At 40.4% G+C, this 22,565-nt stretch overlaps 1 protein-coding gene and 1 long non-coding RNA gene across 2 annotated transcripts in view; one reads left to right on the top strand and one right to left on the bottom strand.

The window, feature by feature from the left end:
- LGR5 (leucine rich repeat containing G protein-coupled receptor 5) overlaps positions 1 to 9,325 on the bottom strand; it is a 102,433-nt gene extending 93,108 nt beyond the window's left edge. Inside the window, exon 1 of the mRNA XM_026100352.2 lies at positions 8,871 to 9,325. Coding sequence (XP_025956137.2) covers positions 8,871 to 9,082 — 212 coding nt within the window. The 5' untranslated portion in view covers positions 9,083 to 9,325. The remainder of the gene's footprint in view (positions 1 to 8,870) is intronic.
- A 93-nt stretch (positions 9,326 to 9,418) lies between these two features.
- Positions 9,419 to 21,308, top strand: LOC112983354 (uncharacterized). Its single transcript, XR_003259212.2, has 2 exons — positions 9,419 to 10,093; positions 11,383 to 21,308. It is a non-coding gene; the product is annotated as an uncharacterized LOC112983354 (long non-coding RNA).
- Positions 21,309 to 22,565: the final 1,257 nt, after the last annotated feature.

Below are 22,565 nucleotides of genomic sequence, written 5' to 3'. Positions count from 1 at the left end.
AGCTGTGTTCTACATCATCTCTGGCCTTCAGGCAGATAGCATGTTTCAAAATACTTGTCCTGCCCTTTCTTTTCACATCTTCTGCTTGGAACAGAAACAGATAATGTCCTGGCGCTCAGCAGTTCATACTACTCTACATATGCATGGGCAACAGGTAAAGACACGTAGCCTTCATACACTGAGGTACTCAGAGCTTTTCCATATGCTATCCTCAGGATCATGAGCTTCACATGGTCCTCTATTCAGTGTTAGACCTAAACAACACCATGTGAACCTCTCGTTTTGCTCTGAATTACTTTTTCACAGTGCCCCATACTTAATTTTTAAAAACACCGAATGGCAGTACTGCAAACCCATACTCTCCACCCCTCCACAACCATACTTAGGTGTTATGCTATCTCTGCTGTGGCCAGTTAGTCACAAATGTGACTGGTAATAGCCATGCCAAGATAACTGTATCCTATACAGTAAGGGTAAACTGCGTACCTGTGAATGTAAACTGTGATTTGCATTAGTGGCACTTCTCCTGAGGGTTTAAAAACTGGTTGTGCTGCCTGATGAGATCCACATTTCACTACTCTGTAGGACCAGTACAGATGGATTCCCAAGCTACATGTCATTTCTGTCTTCACAATGCACTTTTTGCTCCTCTCTTAATCTTCCTGTAATTGTGCGTGCCTGTTGCAGGTGAAAGTCAATATATTGAGGCTTTATGTGGGGACACTATAGGATTGGAATTTGCTCTCTGAGACCCTTGCCAGGTCACAGGGCTGAATGTGCACTTCTCTTGGCCCTTTTCCAAATTCTTGTCTTTGTGCAACTTCAGCATGAGTGCAGGCAATATTTCCGTATTGCACCAAGCATATGGAACCTGTATTTTCTTGTCAGCAGGTCAAATATTGTTTTCAGGTGCCTGTGTGGATTTTACTTGTTTCAAAAGGAACTTAACATATCAGAGAGTTCAGCCCATGAAGATAGCTGTAAGCAAAACTGAAAAGCAGACGTCCTTAAGAGGAGAAGAAAATCCTTTAGGATTTCACCACAGTTTACCATGTCATAGTCATAATTAGCACCTTGTGAAGTGTTTTTAATCTACTGATCTTCAGCTTTTATCAGCCACTACCAAATTAGTCAAACCTAGATGTAGACAGCTGTCTCGACCATCATGCAAGTTTATAGAGTAAGAGTACAGAAAAACTGAGTGACTTAAGCTTAAAGCTGTAAATTACTTCATTATGATAGCCTGGAGTAGAATCCAAAGTCTTGCTACCCAGATCCTGCCTATAACTACCTGGCCATACTCCTCCTTCCCAGAAGCAGTTAACATTTGTCCCTTTCCTTCCTTCATGTGTCTAAGACAGCAACACCTGTGAATGAGGGCATTCAAAGAGCTTTGGGTTCTATGACAACATGCAGATGAATCTCATGTCCCTCAATTTCATTTCTGGACAATGGACAACCTGTTCTGCCCTCTACCACATATATAAACGCAACCTCACGTGTGAGACCAACAGCAGAAGGATTTAATTTCTGAGGCAGCCCTCTAAGCCAAACTGATCGGTGATGAAAGACTCAAATGCAAGTTACTCATCAAGGTGGTTCAGAACAGGTAATTTTCTGTGATGGCTGAGAGCAAGCTTTGTCTTATCTTACTCGTTTCCTTTGCCAGCTATGACCTACTTCTCCCCTTGGGGTACACAGAGACTCATTTACAAACTCAGTGAATGCCAAATCAGTGCAGCTACACTTCCCTTAATGCTGACATCATCTCACATCTGTTCTCTCATTCACTTAGACCAGCATTTATACTATCACAGGATCCAGAAGACATGGTACTACTGGCATCGTAAGATGCCTACTGCTGCAGAAACAAGGACTAGGGAAATTTTATTTCTGTGCAACACCAGTGCAATAATGTTCCCCCTCAAGCAAAGCAGAATGAAGTATTTTGTAAAGGAACTAACAAAAAAAAAAAAAAAAAAAAAAAAAAAAGGAAGAAAATGGAGAAGTAGTAACACCAAATGTCATCTTTACCTCCCCCTACCTTCATAAACAGCAACATCAAATTATTGTGCATTTCTTATTGGAAAAGCTATATGAGACAAGGACTAAAAAAACCATGAAGAATGAAAAGGTTAAATTTATACACAACTGTTATACAAATTAAGTCCCAATCCAGCAAATACTTTTGCACGTGCTTAAGAATGGCAACATTAGTAAGCAGAGCTACTCTCAATAAAAATGGAAGCATCTATTCAAGTGTCTGCAAAGGAAAGAAAAGATTTTGTGTGGTGGGAGCTTTATTTGTTTGTACTACGCTGTGCTGATAGGCTTTGGGCAAATTAAAAGAATATATATACATATACATCTCCACGCACACAATACCATATCTCCTGTACAAAAAGAAGGCATGTACCTTTTTTGGAGTATTACTATACAAAATGTTTTGTCAATTTTTAATAACAAATAAGACTTTAAGACTACTTAGTTGCAATTAAGTAACAATACTGTGGAAAATTAATTTCAAATTAAACTATATATATATGTTTTATATCAGATTTCAAAATATTTTGAAATACAGGCTTTTAAATGATTTATGATACACATAATGCTTCACCAAGCTGTGTAATGAGATAGTGTGGCAGAACATCTTGGTGAAACCATTCCACACAAATGAGTTCATATTTGGGGAAGGGGGTAATCATTTTTAAATTACACGAGGCCTTAAACCTACAAACATTTGCACATGTGATTTCAGTGGAACCATTCCTGACACTAAAGTTAAGTATCTGGATAAGTATTTGCAGGACTAGAGCCAAATTATACAACTGGGCCCAAACTAAGAGCCCATTTGTTACCAATAAAATCTTAATTTAGGAGTGGCTGATTATTATAATTATCACTGTTGGATAACACTAGCCTTCAGAAGAAATATTTTTTGCGGCAGTGTCTAATCATGAAAATGCAACTTTCCCTTTCTGGGGTGGAACACAGTGTTGTGGCCGCTTCCCCCAAACCCTGATGCTCACAGCTAAAAAATAATAAAATATAGCAAAAGAATAAAACTGGAAGCTGATGCAGAATGCATTGCCTAAGCAAATGCCTTATGAAGCTGGAGACATATTGTACTAATTCCTGCTGATCTGCACTGCTATCCCATTTCACTCCTGCATGCAGTTCCAGGTATTGCTTGTACCTACTATACCACTAGCTGGCTTGTGCTCCATCAGCTTGAGTAAACATTTCTCTGAGCAGCAGTGGATGGGTCTTCTTGATCTAAATTGCAAAGATACTCCAGGATGGTATTTCTGTGAGGGTGCTGACGCTTTAATGCTCATTCCCAAGTCTCTAACTCAAAAAATCCAAGCTGTTGCCTGTAGACTTTAAAAAAAAAAAGCATGCTTCTTGGGAATAAAAGTATGGATATCATGAGTTATTATCATATATAGTACAAGCTGGGCATCGTTTGTCTTAGTTTTGTGTTTTTCTTTTAATTCGCTGTACCAAAAGAGGCAAGAGGGTAGCATTCCTTCAACAGGTAACGGTAACATCAATTCCGGTCCTACCTCTCCCCGACTGCATTTATTTCTTTTAGAATTCTCCAGGCATGAAATTTCTCACACCTGATCAGTAAAATTGCACCAAAGTTACTCAGGCCTTCTCAACAAAGAGGACTGAGCATGGAGTATAGGGATTTGCCACATGAATTGCTAAATCCCTGAGGAGTAGGCACGCTTTGATCACATCTCATTCTTTTTAAAGAGGTTAGGGTATATTCCTTTAGCTGAAGTCTAAAGCTGTTTCAGTATGTCAAAAACACCACATCATGTCCTGCCCTCAGTCAGTTTACTTGGAGCCCAAGGAATCACACCTTATTCACCATGATTTTCACGGAGAAAAGAATCAGATCTGTTGGACACTTCAAGGAAGTAAGTCAGGGAAAATACAAAAAAAAAAAAAAAATAAGAAAGCAGTGCATGCAGATGAAATATTATCTTTGGCCAAAAAACAGAATAGAAGAAAGCAATACAGACTGCAAAGTTGGTAGCAATTTTAAGCATTTGAAAGACAAATGACATTGGAGAAAAGATTGGGTTAACAAGGGAGCACTTGAGGAAAGTCTAATCTCCACTGGCATGCTGACTGGGAAGGTCAGCCCAGTGCATGCATTCTCAGCTGGAGTCAGGCTCCCTCTGCCCAGTCAATTGTCCTATGCACTTCAGATACCAAACCAAACTGAAGGTGCCTTCACCCTGCCAGCTCCATATATTCTGCTAGCTTAAAGACAGCTTCCTTTTCCCTGTCAATTTATGCAGCGTTTCCACAGAGCAAATGCCACAAAGGAGAGAGGCAGTTTGTGTAAGTAGTGTTTTTTCCTCCTGAGCAGCACAAGTCTCTTTAAAAAGCAGTGCAAAGAGTTATTCTTTAGCATGGTATTGTCAAGTGGAAAGGGTGATGTTCCCTTCTTAAATGCAGTTTTAATCTATTTAAAAAATAGATTTATCATTTTGTGAACATAAATAAACTTTAAGTTGATACATTATATTTTGCATTTAAGGCAAGTCCTTTGAAAACTGTCAAACATTTGCATTTTAAATAGGCTGTGACTTCTTCAGTTTTTTTCACTTCCAATTTATCTATGCATATGTTTTTACTTCTGTATACCTCCTGTGGCCAAGAGTAGAGAGGAATTTGCCCTGTTTTCTTTTCAAAAAGGGGGTTTATCACTAAGTTCTAAATCAGATTCACCTTCATCCTTAATTGGGACAATATTCAGATTATTCACTGAAACCAAATGGCAATCATTTAATTTATTTCAAGTAGAAAGAAGAAAAATGATTTACAAAGTTTGTAGCTATGTAAAGAAGTACTTTCTAAGATAAGGCATGTATTTTACTAGCTACCTAACACCTACACCCTATCAATGGATCTGGAAGTTGTAAGCTTATAAAGCTTGCTCCTACATAAGAGGATACCTTGCTATTTGATCTCTCTGAAAAACCTGCAATCCCTCCCAACGTATCTTAGATGAAGAGGTAGGCAAGATTGAGTCTGCATTGTGAGACTGGAACGAATGACTAAAATAATGTATATTTTCCCCAAAAAGTTGATCTTAATGTTTTGAGGTATTCCTCTGACACAGAAACAACCAACTTTTATTTCAGAAATGTTGTTACTTTCTGAAAATGTACTTTTTACCTTCAAAAAGTAAACATTAAAAATTCCAAATTGTGCCATTTTTTCTTTTTACTGCTCTTAAACATTTTCTAATGCTTAAGAACATTAAAAGCTCTGAGTATGTTTTACAGGAGTAATTATTATAAAATATATTATTATGGAAACAAATGAAGCGGAGGGCCAAAATTTCAGAACTTTATTGGAAGAAGAATGTGTTAAAAACCTTGTATTCCATGTTCATAGATTTTACTGTAATACAATCACAATTATCACATTTTTGGAAAATAATTTATTCTTAACAAGTTATTTCTAAAAAGAAATAAAAGTCATATAAATCAGATTTTTCCAAATGTTACAAATACCATGCATATTTATGAAGTGTTCCAAATCAAACTTTCTAATGCAAATAGCACATAACCCAAAATAACCCATTAAGTAAATTATAAAGGGAAAGGTAACCTACCATATGCTGTAATATTTATACATGTATGCATACACATATGACAATTTAAGGTGGTAACATTATGAAAATATTCCACTTACAGTTCCACGCTAACCTCACCACCAAAATCACTGAAGGTTCTTGTTCACAAAGAATGCAGCATTTGAGCTGTTTGACAGCACTGGCATTTGCAATTAAATTTACTTTTCTGCACTATCCAAGCATGCAACAAAGACCCTCAAAATCTTTAAGAGCTATCTTTCATTTTGTTATCACACAAAATATGAAAAGCAGATTTTTTTAACACTTGTCATACTAAATATTCTTAAATAGGAGCTGACTGATTTTACACTATTTTTAATGAGTAATTATTTAGGAGAAGTAGGGTGATCCTGTGGTTAAAGAATGGAGTTAGGATAGGCATCCTGGCTTTAATTACTGGCTTTGTCATAAACTTACCTTTAACTTTGAACAAGCCATTCTTTGCCTCAGTTTTCCACTTCACAATAAATGGTAACAATATGTGGCTAATTCACAGGCGTGGTTTGAGAATTAATGAGGGTTCCATGTGCAAAAGCCTTGTAGATTCTGGCTTCTTCCTTCTACCGTGCAGTGATAGGAAAGTGACATGGTCTTAATTTGAAACAGAGAGCCAATGCTGCCCTTCATCAGCACATGGAATTCACATTAATGTCAACAGGAACTGCATATATACAGTATGTTATTTAGCTTAAAAGTAAATGAAGAAAAAGGAATGGAAAGAAACTCTTGGATTCTCTTTTTCTGTTTTTCTTAGAAAGGCTAATAGTTCATGGCAGCATATATGTAAACATAAATAAAAAGATTTTTGATGGGGAAGGAAGAATTGCTGTCTGGGAATTTAAATGGGAATGCAGACACATGTAACAGGTCCATCTGTAGATTTCATTTAGCTCTACTGCAGGAGCACCATATAGAACACACAGAATTCAGTCACCATAATATATCATGGTCTACTAACTGTATGCATCTGTCCCAAAATAAAGCAAACTTGAACTGACTTTTCACTTAATTTTTTCACATGATTTCCAGTGCACACCAAGAAATCACTTTTCACAGGAAAAGGCATCTTTGTTCTCAAGTAAGAAGTGTCACTGTGGTAAAAGACATTTCTGTTCTGCCGGAAAAAATATATATATCTGGAAAATTGTCTATATCAAGAAGCATCTGGTTGGCCACTATTGTGCTCAAGGAGGAAAACACCTCTGCAGCAAACAGGCATGTTTTAAAGTTTGCCATTGCTTAACCATCTAAAGAAAATAAGACTTGACAGATTTTTATTGAAGGAGGGCATGGAGAGCTACAGCTCTGCATAATTAGGCCATAATTAATCAATCCAAAGACAACAGCCTGATACATTTGGAAAATGGTAAATGTAGCTGCTATGCATATGCACCACTCTTTAACACACTTGACTGGAATACTGCACGTATACAGCATTGGTCCTTTAAAAGTCCTTCTATCCTGCAGGGAATTTTTACACTTCAGGGTGTATGCTATTGAACAGCACAGAATTCTTCACTGGAAAAAGACATTCCCCTGCTGAAGGACAAGAGGATTTAAGAACAAAAGTGTGGACCAGACCACCATCCTACTGCAGGAGCAGGTTGCTTGAGATACATAGCTTTCAAGCAGCAGAAGTCCATAGCAGTGGTGTTTTTGGCATCATCATGCACATTTATGTTCTCTTTCTTCATAAAACAGTTAAACTGTTGGCCCCCAGAAGTTTTTCCAGTTTTAGCATTCCTCCAAGAAACCATGTATTTGGGGCACCTACTTCTTGACACAGGTTAAGTACGATTTAAGACTGTGTTTATAACTTCATTACCTATTTTTCTGGTTATGACTCTGAAGCACCAGAAAGCATCACGAGTGTTTTCCTCACACCCCAAATCCTCACCTGCTACTTCTGAAACCAGTGGCAAATTTTATGTATGTCTTAGAGTCTGTGTCTGTATTGTGTATGGCCAAAACTCTGCTCTACTTTAAAATACTTCTATAGTATTTTTAAAAAGTTTTTCAGTTGCGTATCATCTTTCTAAACCAATGCAATTTTCACTAACCTAAGCTCTTTCCTAACACGTACTTAATACTTACATTTTATTGGCTGCACTGCGTTTCTACCTTGTCTATATTGTCAAGCTCTTCTCTTAGGAAGGCCATTTCTAGTTTAGTTTCATCCACTTTCTTAGATGCAACATAAGTTTTCTTATATCTTTCTTTGAAGTATGGTATTAAGGGAGAATTGAGTTCAGTATTACCGCTCTGGTACCACAAACACACAGTCCCTTGAAAGCATCTTTACAGTAACCATAGCAGCAAGTGTGTCAACAGCATGTCAAAAGATACGGATGGACAAACGCATTCAGAAACTGACACAATATACGGTGAATATGTAGGATAAGGATTAAATTAACAAGTTATGGGGCATATAACTACCAAGAAGTGTATTAAATCGTTAAAAAAGGGGAATTAAAATGATGACTTCGCACTAACGCTTTCAACGCAGAAAATGCAAGAGAAGCTAAAACACAGCCAAAGGAAAGAAAGGAACAAAATCCCCCAGCAAGATTCTTTTCTTTGCAGAGCGTTTTGCCCCCTCTCGCCGTCCCCGGCCCCGCACGCCGTAACGCAGCGCTGCGAGATGCAGGGGAGGCTGCACGCACCTGGGCCCCGCGCAGCCGCCGCGGATGCCGGTACCCCATGCGGCGGCAGAGCTGCGGCCGCCGGCCGGGGCCCGGCGCGGGGCACAGCCACCTGCACAGCCACCTCAGCCGGGGCGCGGGCCGCCTCCTGGGAGCTCGCTGTATTTATTGCCTTTCCTCAACCCGAGGGGAGATCTGTTAAAGATTAAATCGCCAGCAGCCGCAGTTCAAAGCCCTGTCCCGGGAAGCAAAGGTGAAGATAACGTCGCTGCGGATCTAATCAGGGTTCTGCTGTTGCAATCGCGTTTAATTACCCTCTAAACGGCACATCACACGGCGATCCTCCCGGCTCCGCACCGGGCACCGAGATAGCGAGACACCCATAAACGCCTTACAACCCGCCCGCTGATTAAAAAGCGATTAGAAACTTATCTGAAGTCGGGTGTTTTCTAGGCAGCGCTGTCACCGCCGGGGGGCCGGGCCGGGCCCTCCCGCGGGGCCGCCCCGCCGCGCACGGCCGCGGTGCCCCCTCCCTTCCCCTCCCCGCCCGCGGGGACCCCACTTACAGGTAGGAGGTGAAGGCGCTGAGGTTGGCGGGCACCGCCGTGAGCCCCAGGTCGGAGCAGTCGGCGCGGAGCAGCACGCCCTCCGCCTCGCAGCGGCACGGCGCCGGGCAGTCCCGCGGGCGCTGCCCGCCGCCCCGCGCCCCCCGCCGCAGCGCCGGCGGGCAGACGAGGAGGAGCAGGAGGAGCAAGGGGAAGGCGCGGGACGTCGCCATGGGGCCCGGGGGTGCCTAGAGCCGCGGGGCGGCCGCTCGCATGCCCCGCGGCGCGGCGGGGGCGAAAGGCGGGCGCCCGGCTCGGCTCGGGGAGCTGCTGCTGCGGCCGCCGCCGCCGCGCCGCTGTCTGTGGTAGCATCTCAGCTTACACGCTGCTTTAAAGCCCTGGAGCCGGCACCGCGCGCCCGCTGACGCCGCCCCAGCCTTGCCCGCCGCAGCGCGGCGAGCCCTGCCCGCGCCGCTGTGCGAGCGAGCGGGCGGGCGGGGGCGGCCGCGGGCCCGGCGGGCGGGGAGGCGGGGGGAGGCCTCCCGCCTCCGCGCCCGCCTTCCCTCCCTGCCTCCCGCCCGCCCGCCGGGCCGGCGGCGCCGTGGGGCGCCCCTCGGGGCCGGGGGGCGCGGCGGACGCTTCTGGAAGGCGGCGGAGCGGGCGGTTCGCTAGCGCGTGCGGCGGTGTCGCGCGGCAGGCAGCCCCCCCCCCCCCCCCCCGCCGGTTTGAATTCGGAGCGTCGGTTGGCGCGGGGGGGAGGGTGGGGGGTGCGCGGTGCCGGGTGGCCGTTGGGGTGGAGGGAGCAAGTGCCCGAGGCGGTCGGAGGCGGTGGGACAAACGCTTGGGTGCGCTTTGGGGCTGAAACGGAGGTATGAACCAGGTAGTGACGCCGGTTCCGTCTGCGCGCGGGAGGAACGGTCGGGATGAACAGCCCCTGCCGCAGACTACGCCGTGAGCAGTCATCGACTTGCAGTTTTAAGAGATTGCGATCCGCTCTTTTCCCTCACTCCCACTCAGTTAAATCACAGGCTTGCCAACAGGCAGCAATTTTCTAAGGGGAGCTGCTGCCAAGGGAAGGGAAACTAACCTTGCAGCAGAGCTAGCACTGGAAGCTCCTTAGCTACTGTCCCTCACCCAGCTTCTTGCCAGAGGTTTCCTCTTCTCTAGGTTATGCTGAATGTGGAAAGAGGCCTTTGTGCAGCTCTTCTGTAACTGAGGACACCAAAGTCATTGGTGAGGGAAAGGTGAGGATGGCAATTTTTAAAACTTTTTTCTCCTCTAAGTCAGTTCCCAGTGCAAGCAAATTTCGCACTGACCACAAGCCCCAGACTTGACTCTAGCTACCAGTTTAATAATCAGGCCTCAGCCCAATTCCTGTTTAAACTGATGACTAAGTGATTGGTCAGGCGACTGGGTATGCGCTGGAGAGTATTAGTAAATTAAGTATTTAAGATTTGCTGCTATACTGTCTCTGCACTTACAATTAAGTTGGAAATGAGAGCCTAATAGAAAGGCTGGTAAAATATATCATTCTATGTACTACCCTCTTTATAATCCCTGTTCCCACTTCTGGTCCATCATTTGATGTAATCTGAGTCACAGAAGGATCTTGCAGTGGAGCCCAAGTGCTTCATTAATAAAAAAAGGAATCTGCTGCCTCACTGGTTAGACAGGCTAGAATGTTTTATAAATCCAGGCCCATTGGGCTGCCAGGAGACTTTCCCCAAGCACCAGCTTATCCTGAGCTAATAAATGCAATGCTTGAAAGCATAGATTGTCAGGAAGAAATGGTTGGGGAGAAAACTTCTGCAGGACACAGAGTTTTATGTACCATGATACCTGTCCAGGAGACTCATTGTGCCAAAACCCTCTGGCTTACCCCTATTTAATATCGCCATGAAGCAGCAATACTTTTGTCACTGAATTACTTGCTTTTCAAGAAGTTGCATGCTACGCTGAATAGGTACATGCTAATGGTTTGGTAAATTGTGAATATTTTACTTTGTTTTAGCACGAAATAGTTTCTTTTAGTTACCTGAACTACATGACATTGGAATCGTTGATGTGCTTTGCCAAAAGACACCAGAATAATTTTAGTTAATAAATAAGTAAATATTTTTCATAAGTGTAGTGAAATAGTATTTATACAACCTGAGGCCATTACACACACGTTTTGTTTGTTCTAGAGGGCATAGTGTATGCTGTTTGCCTTGTTCATTTTCTGTTGAGGATTTAATCAGCATTGCGCAAGATATGTTAAGTTCAGACAGACATAGATTAATTAGCTGTGAGAGTTTAACTGTAAAGATCCTCCCTTGAGCATGTTTATTTTGCATGAATGCATTTGTTCATATAGTGACTTTCTTTGAAATATTAAATGTGCCTTTATTTAATTTTACTTAATGCATTTTTTTAAAAGATGACTAGCTTGAAGATTAAAAGAAGGATGTGATAGGAATGAATATTTGATAATTCCTATCTTTATATGTTTAAATTAGGCTTTACAGTTATTTTCTTTCCATGTTTATTGTAGGTCTCTGGTTCCCTGTAAAGAGAAAAGGAAAAACATCTGTTAGTCTGGTAATGTCTCTGGGAGGTGCTGTTACTGTTCCACAAGGTCATCGGGGATGTAAGATTTTCTGCAGGTTCTGACATCTCAACATAATGTCCTCATCACTGGGAGTGACATCCATGGTACAACCTCCAGCAGGCTTTGGCTTTCCTCAAGGAAGTAAGAAAACCTTTAGTGGTTTCAGCAGAGCGCTCTGTTGTATCTCTTTCTATCTAGGGACATGTTAAATGCAACATTCAAGCACCTTCCTCTGAAGGTGATGTGTGATATGACAACCCTCTGGTCTAAGATTTATCAGTATAAAAGAGAAGTTCATGAGACACTGCATACTGGTAAACAAAATGATATGTTGGGTTAAGTATTTTTAGCACTCAAAAAGCATACCAAATCTTATGACAAAAACGTACATCAATTGTATGTTAAAGGTGTATCTTTTAAGCAGATTGGGAATTACAGCATGCCAGATTTTAGACTTTATGTGAAAGCTCATTTTGAAATACAGGACTCTAAAGAGAAAATCAGGTATCCAAAATATTTGCCACTGTTCCTTTTTTGTAAGTTTAAACTGAATTAATTGATTAAAAAAAGGTGTGGCTAAAACACTTCGGAATGGAAATTTATGTTGCATCCTGTAATGAGCAGTTGCCCCAGCCAAAATGGAGTTTAAAGCAGAAATGGTAACAGATCCTACACTATCAAAGTAAGCAGCCATTGCTGCATTAAAGCATGTCCAATACAGTGCCAAAGTAGAAAGCACAGCAGGGAAAGGCAAGGTAGTTTACAGCTGAGTGTATCTTGTTTCTCCCTTTCCTATCTATGGATGATGAGTAACTACCTAGAAGGCAGTGCAGCCTTGTCGGGCTGGAGAGGAAATGAAGCTCCTGTGCAGAGTGGTAGTTCTTTTTCTGCCCGTTGGGGAAACAGATTCTTCACTGAATATGTCCAAGTCACTAGACTGAAAGAGTGCATTAGGTAAGTATGGAGCTCCACTAGTCCTTAGTCTGGGGTACTGTAGAGCAGTACTGCGACTGCCCAGTGATCAGTACAGAAGGATCCTTTTTTCTTTGCAGAACATCTGTTTTGTCCTTTTATTCTGGCTAGCCCTGGGTGATTGTGTATGCCTTTTAAGGTTTATCACTAGGTAGGATTTTTGTATATACAGCAGAAGTTTATTTATATACTGTGTGTATTTGATGCTTTATTTCTCTGTCCATATATGTATACATCCATTTACATCATATATCTGGCATGTTTCAGTGAGGATCTTAAAATAATGCATATATTTATAACACTTCATTAAGCCATCCAGTATTCTTAAGACCAAGGCAAAGATCTCTATTTCTGTTTTATGTTAATAAATGCTGGTACCAGCAATGTTGAGTGGTTAGGGATGTGAATCACTCCTAGAACCAGAAAGAAATGCAGGAGTCTTAATTATCCTGTCACAATTTACCACATGGCCACAGCTTACTGTTCACAGTAATTTTATGGGTTATGTGACATTAATATGTTTTTATTTAGGTTTTCATGCTATTTAAGAGACACTTTCTTAGAAATTGTCTTTTTAAATTGATTCTTTTGTTTGGCACACTGCCACCTAGCTGCAGTCTTCCCTGAACAGTCTTGTAGTTAGTGTGATGCTGGGAGCAAGATGAGACATTTGGTGGGTGAAATTTACTTGGGTTCACCTGGAAAGTTCTTCAGCAATCAAGTTGTTGATGGGAGGAAAAGACAAAATAGAAAAACAGTATTATTATTATTGTTACTATTCATACAGTGACCAGTTCCCCCATCATGATAATTTTGAAGCAAGTTATGCTGTTCTGACACTAACGTTATTTTCACTCTGAAAATACCTGACAGCGAGGGATGAAACATTAGTGGAAAAGTCAGATTTCCCCAGGCTTATTTTAATAGCTAGGCACTGGGGAAGGAAACAAGGAAGAAATGGAAATACACAGAATGTGGATTTACTGAATGTTTGTTTGGAGGGAATGTGAAAGCTGATCATTACAGTAATTCTCTGTTTGGGAAATAAAAACCATGTGTTAGAGTGAAGATGTGGAAATAAGTTATATCAAGAAAACCTATTATTTTGAGTTGAGGTGGATGTGACATCATTTAGGGAATTACAGCCAGGCTGCAAAAGCATTAAATGGATATTTCACTAACATAGGAACTACATACTTTAAACAGTACTTCAAATTATGTTTTTCTAACTCTAACATTTACTGTTCTCTTATCTTATCCCTACATGTCTGTATATCACATGAAGCCAAAGGCATAAATGGGGAAGCTATGTAAGCTATGTGTAAAGGTACATGCAGAATGCTGAGGCTTTAGGTAGGGAGGAATAATACCTTTTGTCAGAACAACTAGTATTTGAAAACTGACAAACTTTTGGCTTTTTGGCTCATCTATCCTTTTTTCTCAAGCTGTATATAACTGCACATTCAAAGCTTATCTGCAGCCCTAAACAATCCTATCTAAAGCAACGATACTGTTTCTAAAGAACTGTGATACAGGGAAGTATGGCGGCAAGGCAGTCCAGATCATCTCTATCTGTCCTCTAGCCAGATATTTATATTGTATTCTTAGCTGTGCTGTCCGATTGTCAGTAAATCATTGCAACAGGTGTCTGAATGAGCTGATTTGTCTTGTTTCTACATGTACAGAAAAACACATAGTAGGTTTGGACCCAGATGCCAGGTAGGTTCAAATCTTGCTCAGAAAAGACTGAAAAAGGGTGTGAATTTTAGAAGGATGTGTTGCCATGAATGAATCATTTTGACTGTTTCTTGAATTGTGCAGTTTCTGGACTCCTCCTTCTCACCCCACCAAAGGGCCAGTTGTTCTATATAATGGCAGGTGCCTGAGCCAAACATTTAAATATTTGCATTATAGCACAGTAGTAAGTCTAGAAAGTGCTACATGCTGGGGTGCTTGTCAGTGGGACTGTGTGGAAGATCCCAAAAGTTCACTTAATGCAGTAAAAGTACAATGCAATGGAAAGCCAAGACTTCCACATCTATGAGGAAGTTAACTCCAGTTCACAGAGGCTACTGTCTCTTTTTTCTCCTTAACACTTTTTAAACATAAAGCCTTTGAATATGTGTGTGTGTGGAGATGTATGATGTATTTCTGGGTCCTCTACATGCTGTTTTGATTCACATTCTTATCTGGGTAAAAGATAATATTTGATACATACCATGTGCATGTATAAAGTCATTTCTTTACTTAGCAGCTCATACAGAAATTCTGTCCAGTTCTTTTCATCCTTCCTCTTCTCACTGTGTCTGTGTGGCAAACACCCTGGGGTTTCTCTGTTTTTTGAAGTATATTTGCATGGTACTATATATAATGAGTGATTACATTGTTTTGTAGCTGTTTGAAGGAGGTCACAATAATGGATTTTTTCCTCTTTTTCTTTTGTTTATGGTGATTATAGTAGGATTTTGCTTTAGTCATTTTAGGATCAACTGCCATATAAATGGAAAAGTGTATCTACGAAAGAAGCACCTAATTGTGACAAATGGTTGGAAGATTTTGAATGTGATGTAATTAATACCTTTTTTCCTGTAAACCCTTCCCTAGAATTGTATTTGATTTCTGAGGTGTAAGCATGGAAAAAACAACTTTCTTTGGACAGAGGGAAGTCAAGAATTTTTTGATAGTGGGTAAAACCAAAAAATTTTAGACATCTCTAACATCCTGGGATACTATTATTCAGATAGCAGTGCTTTTCCTATTCTTGACTAGGACTTTGGAACAATCGAACAGGAAATACCCAATGGGATTTTATTTTTAAGAAGTTCTTGAAAACTCTCTGGATATCATTCAGTGCAAAAAGTAATCATCAAAGCTTTTCAGTACTTAATCAGAGTACATGTTGAAGTGTCCATGTTTCTGTGGCTCACCTGCTTTTTTCCTCTCTTTGTACCACTGTGGTAAACTGGCAGGATACATAAACCATTACTCTGTTGACTGTTTAAGTTGGTGCGGTTCCATACTAATGCAAAATGGCACAAAGGGAGGGAAGAAAAAAACTGGAGGTCCGTGATCCTCAACACATGCACAAAGCTGCCACCAGAGCCTGCCAGTGCTCTGGTGTAGAACAGGATATGTAGAACATATACATGGATGTACAAGAAATCTTGTTTCTTCTGCATGGCTGGCAATCATTCAGAGCCCCTGCTGTAGGTGGAGGAAGGGGACTGGCACAGAGCTGGAAGCACAGAAGATGCATGAAACACGTGGAAGGACCGGAAAGTGGGAATGTGGGCCAAAAGGAAGGTGATACCTACAACCATTGAGGAGCTGAACATAGAAGGAGCCTCACAGAGGAGAGTGTGGAGCAAAGGAAGGAGGAGTGATTACAATGCAGATATTTATAGGAAGATGAGAGTGGGTGGCTGGAGGAGCCCTGGTATTTGAAAAAAGAAAATGGGGACACACAGAACTGATAGGAGATTTAGAGTAGGGGAATCACAGGGAGATCTTTAAAGAGAAGAGAAGGGAAGGTGGCCTACAAAGAGTTTGCAAGAGAGAGAGATGAAAGCAGCCTTGGTACCTGCAGTAAACTCAGCCAGTTGAAGCTATGAAACACCCAACTCCCAAGTTCCTATGCCCTTTCTTCTACAAATGCTGCACTGATAGTGTTATTAGTCTGTGAATTCCTATGTATTTACATTAAATGCTTTTGAAAGATATAAAGATAGACTTCGGGATTGAACATCGGAATCAGGGCCTTGTATAACATTGATGTGTTTGTAACATGTATTGGGTTGCTTTCCTTCCACTCCTTGGCAAGGCTAGTTAGCTGACTTTAGGGCAGGCACGGCTATTTTGGGATGTGTTTGCCTTCAAGGCGAGCAGCTTATTTGAGAGTTTTATGTTTATAAACCCCACCTTAAAAGGAGTGTCAGCATAGACCCATGTCATGTAGCATCTTTCTGGAAGAAGTGCAGAGCAGGGTGTTACATCATTTAGCTTCATCTGTCACCACTGAAAAGAAAGAGGTACCTGCAGAAGACACTTGCTGACCCTTGCCTCTAAGCTGGGAGAAGCCCGTCTCTGTTTGTTGATCACACGGGGAACCTTAGACCCTCTTATATGGCTAATGTAGTTGCCTACGCTGGATGGTTTGAATATCCCAAAAGTTGCTGTCATTAGAGCTGAAGTATTTCAAAACATGTGGTTGCTGATGGACTTGCTTTTTTAAAAGCCTATCTGAAAGAAGTTCAAATGTGTAGTTTATAGGTCTGGTTCAGATCTCAGCTAAACTCTTGTAAATCCATAGAAAGGTTTGTTTTGGTATAGTAGCTAAAAAGGTGAGATTCTCAGCAATACAAAATCAGTGCATTTTCATAGAAGCCAAAGGATCTATTTCTGTTAACACAGGCCTCTGAGGATTTGGCTACTTTTCCTCAGTAATTAATGAAGGCAGTAGGAGATAAGGAGAGTGTGTTCGTACCACCCAAATTTAATCTCCCAGGCATCTCTCTGAAGCTGATTAAGAGTAATAGACTCCTCCAGACGGTGGTTCAAAGCACCTAAGTTAGCCTCCTGCTATATTAATTATTTTATGTATATTTTATATATATGTGGATAGTTAAGGTTGCAAAGCAAAAGTATCTTTGCATTGATTATGATTAGAGCTGCTGTTACAGTAGAGCAGAACCCTGGGAAGTTACTTGCAGGAAAGAGGAAACTTTGGCAAACAAAGGCTAATATGAAATCTCAGGCTTAGTATTATGTTTATGTACATTTTTGGTCTGCATTTGGCTTATTTTGCATATATGAGCCCCTGAGATAGGTGAAACAGAAGGTCGAAAGTAAATCGATACTAATCATTTTGGTCTAACACCACTTGGAATGTGTCAGGAGAAGGAACAATGGTATAGAAAGCAGCATTTGGTGAAGTTGAATTTGTCTCTAAAACAGTTATGTGAACTATGGTAAAAACAGATGGAGAATGGAATATTCCGAGAGGAAGAAAATGACAAAAAGGAGAAAGCAATGCTTTACTTTGAAAAATATTTACTTTAAGTTTGACCACTTGGAATGGGTTTCAAAAGCATGAGTCAAAAGCAATATATTTGTACCTTTTCACTCGCATAATCATTACTAGTTTTACTTTGCAGGGACCACATCTTCATTTGTAGAACAGATATGCATTTTCAAATGTAATAATGATTAATGCAGACTTTTAGAAAATGTTGTTATGGAAAGAAGTGTCAGGTCTCTTGGGTGGTGATTCTAGGAACTATTTCTTTGAACTTGGGAACTGAACATGATTGAAATGATTGGAGAGATGAAGACTTTGTAAAGGATGCTCTTTTGCTTGTGGATTGCCATGAAGAATTCAGCTGTCCTCTTATTTCTCTTCCAATTTTATGTCATCTCAAAAACTTGCAGCTCAGCTTATTTGTAACAGAGAGTATAATCTGCCTCTTCCATACAGTGCCAAAGTTTTAGGATAAGTCATCGGACTATGCCTAAGGATATGTATATGTATGTATACATTAACATTAGCATTATATTCAACTTTCTTAGGCCAGGACAGCATTATCCTCAGGTGAATTTGAATCAAATACTACTCTTTAGCAATGCTCATTTTACCTAGAAATCTTCAGAATGGGATATTTTTGTTTATTTGCATTTTCAAGACATAACTGTTAATTCTGAGGCAAAAATACTCTTTGCTATCTCAACTTTGGACAATTGAATTACAAACTGAGAACGACTTAAAAGCAATATGAAAAGTTAGATTAAGTAAGCTGTTTTGAAAACTTTATCCTAAGTTCAGAATTACTGTGGTGATCAAAAAAGTTTATTTGTGGAATACTTTACTTCAGAGCTTTAATGTGGAGAATTTACTCCAGTTTTACAGTTGTCCTGCAATACGTCAGCAAAGTTCTTCCCACTGTATTTCTTCAGAGAACTTTTTTCCATGTAGTAAGAAAGCTCGGTTTGCATTTCTTGAGAGTATGTATCTGAGAGGCAGCATCAAATGCAACATTAAGTTCATTTTATCATTGAATTTGAGGTGTAGAAATTTGGGCTAATCTGTTGAGAAGGTCTAGGCTATTTCAACTCTTAATATCACTGTGGGTCAATAGGTGCCAGCAGATTTATTATCAGGTATGTAGATGTTTCTCAAATATAGCTTGTTATTTACTGCAGTCTGTCCAAATAACAGAATCTTTTGTGGTAGTTCGATTGCATTTAGTGTCCAAGGCTGTTCTTTCCATCTCTAGCTCAGTACCTCGCCAAAGTAAGAACAAGTTTAGAATTTTGTCCAGGTGAATTGCAACTGTTCAGAGGAATTTCTGTAAAAAACATACCTGTAATACATGGGAAATACGGTGTCTTTTGTTAATACTTTCAGACACAGAGTAGCTTGAGTTATGACAGAGCTATTTGAAAAATAATTAGGTTATAGAAAGACATTAAAATGACAAACTATTTAGAAAAGTCACAGATAACCTGTATTATGTAAGTATTGCTCTTATGTTGCTCAGCTTCTTTGGGACTGTTCTTGTGGACAAATTAAGCGTATGTACATGTTTGTAAGGCTAGAGCCTAAAATATTATGTGAAGTAAAGAAGATAAAGCAGTAGATGGAGACATTATTTTGACTTCTGAAAATTTAGTGACAGAGGAAAAGGCATGTGAGGCCAAAGGTTAATTAAAAGATTCCAGCCATATCTACAAGTTGATCTGCAAAGAAGTTGAATGGATTCCCATACGTTTGTGTGTTCGCACCAAGTATTTGTACTGATTACTACTGGAAGGTGTAGATTTTATTTATTGCTTTGCCAATAATGCTTTGCACACAGACACAAGAGAGAGATATTTATGCTTGTAATTAAAAAGTAACTTGGCTACCATCTCTTATCACCACTTGAGTTTATATGTACAGAAGCTATACATTTAATATTGTTTTTTTACTTGGCTCTTTTCATCTTGTTTCTTACTGATTTTGGTAAGACAAGACCAAGATAAAAGCATGGGCTCCCTCTGCTGGCTGTTGGTGTTGCTCTGAGCCCTTGTTCAGGACAGTCAGCAGACACTTTAGACAATAAAATTGAGAAGACAAAAATTGCAGTTTATTTTAAACAATAAAACTCTGGGACAAAAATGTAATCAAGTGGCTATTAAAATAGATTTACTCTAGCATTTAAAATATAACTGCTGTGTGTATATATATACATATATATATATATATATATATATATATATATATATGCTCACCTTTGAAATGCCCACAGATTCTGAAGTATTAGTATTATATCAGAAAAACAGACAGACCTAGAAAGAAAATACCAGGAAGAAACAAGTTTTTATTGTCTGTGATTTCAGATTTCTCTTAGGTTTAATTTGTAGCACTATGTAATTTAGTTACAATAATTTTAGTTATAATAGTGTGTATGTAACTTTTTTAGCCTTTTGATACCTAAGCGAGCATGATTGTAGTGCTCAGAGACAGGACAGTATTTCTTCAGGTTTGTGAACCATCCCTGTCTTCAGCGTTTCAGAAGTCACTGAGACTTTGCCAAAGCAGCAGAATGCAGACATACTTAGCGTTTGTTTCATACATGCAGATATAAAAAGCTGGGTATTCTTAGCTGCATCTATGTGATTACTTCAGAAGTACCCATTATAAATAGCATTTATTAGGTAGCTGTGCACAGTTCACCTGCATTCAGCTCATTAAGGTACTGTTAGTAGACAGTATTTACCACTTGAAACTTGGAGATATTTAAAGTCTAGACTTTGTGCAGGCAAACTAGTGGAACAAACAACCTGCTTTGAAAGCATCCACACATTAGGAACTTCTCTCTCCTTTACGCCTGGGTTTGGGACACCTCATGGATAATATCTGGGTTTGAGAGGCGAGGTTTCAAGATTTGGCCAGTCCTTAAAGGGAAGGGGGTTGTTTTTTCTGGGAGAAAAATTTTTATTAATTGAGCTAGGATGGTAGTTATGAAGGGCACAGGGGTCAATGCACATTGAGCCCAATATAGGTTCAGGAATGTACTGCCTTCCATGGTTATCTTAACTCCATAGCTGTAGAAACCAATATTTCCATTTGTACTGTTTTGCTCATTTTACTTGAAGTCAGTGGAAATTTTGACTCACGAGGGATATGCTGTGACACAGAGCAGGGCTGTTTACTTATCTCTCTGTATCTATACTGATATACCTCTGCTGGTTTTGAGACAGCAGATACATCTTTCAGGCCATATGCAAAGCTGAGATAGCTCAAGTCAGTCAATAGCTGAGTGGCATTAGATAGTACTGCACAGCACAGATACACTTGAAGAATCAAGGCCACTACTCAGAAATTGCTTTCTGAAACCAAAAAAGGGATATGGACTTAGGTTCTAAACTTACACATGTCCTTTTATTGCCTTGAACAATTCCAATATACTGGAGAACGTATTATGCTGTTAATACAAATGCCTGGATTTTCAACAAGTGAGTTAAAATATGAATAGGATTTCCCTCCTCTCAGTGCTATGTGAGTTTTAGTTTATTTGGTCCCATCACAAAATAAAAAAAATAGTCTTCCATGTACTGTCTAAAAAAATCTCGGGAGAGGCATGTGTGCTGTTCATTAAAATACAATGTATAATCTACAAAATCTGTTTTTTTAACTTCATTTTATATTCAGTGTATCTGCTGTTATGCAAGCATAAATTCTTTTTAAATGATTTCTTCTACACATCAGGTTTGTCTGCTGTAATAATACCATGGGAGAAGGTTTGCTGAAATGCACTGTAGCCAACCCTGTAACTTGTGCCTTTATGGTCATCAAGTAGGTGTTCCAGTTTATAGGTCTTCTGGAAGTAGACGGATGAACCAACACCACTGGCTTGCCTCGGTATCTTCAAAGAGAGACTTTTTTCAGAAGAGACAGAAAGATCGCATTTGGAGGTTGAAAGGGTACATTGTGCCCTTTAGCCAAGACAAGGCAAATCAGCCAGCATCTGAGAGATCTCTTGGTCAAGTTATTTAAATAGAAATACAAAGAAAATGTTCTTTAAGCTCTAAGTAGTATGGATAAAGTTACTTATGGGCAAAATGGCTTTATTATTGTTTCCAGATGTAAATTTTGAAATACAGAAATGGCAGCTAGCATTTAGGTCCATCGAAAGGAAGACAATTCAGGACTTACTCAGTCTCATATATTCTCACTTGGATGAGAGAGAGGACAGGAATGGGAACCTAGTGCAGTTGAAAGCAGTAGATATGGATAAGGCCATCATGTGGAGCTTGAGTAGGATGTTTTACTTGAAAGGCAGTATCTGGTCACATACACACATCAGTACAAAAAATTGTTGGTTTGGATCCATGGCAAAAAAAAAAAAAACGCAGGACGAAAAATTCTCTCCATCTGACTTTTTTTCTTGCAGCATCAAAGGTAACATTTAGATAGCCATTTTCAAAGGAGGCAAAGGGAGATACAGCTTCCCATTTCCCACTGAGATTCAGAGGTTACTGCTCACTTTGTAGGCAACTCTGAGGGCAATTGCTGTCAAAGCAAAAGTGCACACTAAAATGGTATGTTTTGCCTCCTCTTGTCTGCTACCACTGTATGCTGAACTTTGTCAGCTCTCCGTGCTGATTCTCTAAGGATGAGTGTAGTCTGATGAGAGTAGCTCTGAGGACCACAGGACTCAGGGGCTATACAGTTACAGGCTCCTTCCTGGTTCATGAGGGCTCTCAAGCACAGGCTAAGGAACCTTGAAGCATAAAAGCAAACAGAAAGCAAGCCAGTGCAGGCACAAACCCAAATCGATGCACCACCAGGCAGGCCGTAGCAAGCAGCCTGCAGCCTGTCCTTAAACAGTCATGTGTGTGGGCAGCAGGCAGACAGGAGCTGGAAAACACGGTGCTTACACCTCTTCCAAAGGGGGCATAGCCCTTGCCAATATGTTTTAGTTCCTTTCCTCTTTCTGTAGAGCCAGCAAAGTTAGTGAGAGTGATTTGGATTATTGTCAGTCTTGCACAATAGCATTGCCAGCGGAGCTCCAACTGCATAGCTCCTTGTGGTGCTGATGAGTATAAACTTGAGAAAACCTATCTTGACCTTTACACTCCAGGCCTAGTTTGGAGGGCTCACTTTTACAAAAGGA

Source organism: Dromaius novaehollandiae, chromosome 1 (assembly GCF_036370855.1).
Source record: "Dromaius novaehollandiae isolate bDroNov1 chromosome 1, bDroNov1.hap1, whole genome shotgun sequence".
In the NCBI taxonomy this organism is placed as follows: Eukaryota; Metazoa; Chordata; class Aves; order Casuariiformes; family Dromaiidae; genus Dromaius; species Dromaius novaehollandiae.
This window is presented reverse-complemented; position numbering and strand designations above follow the sequence as displayed.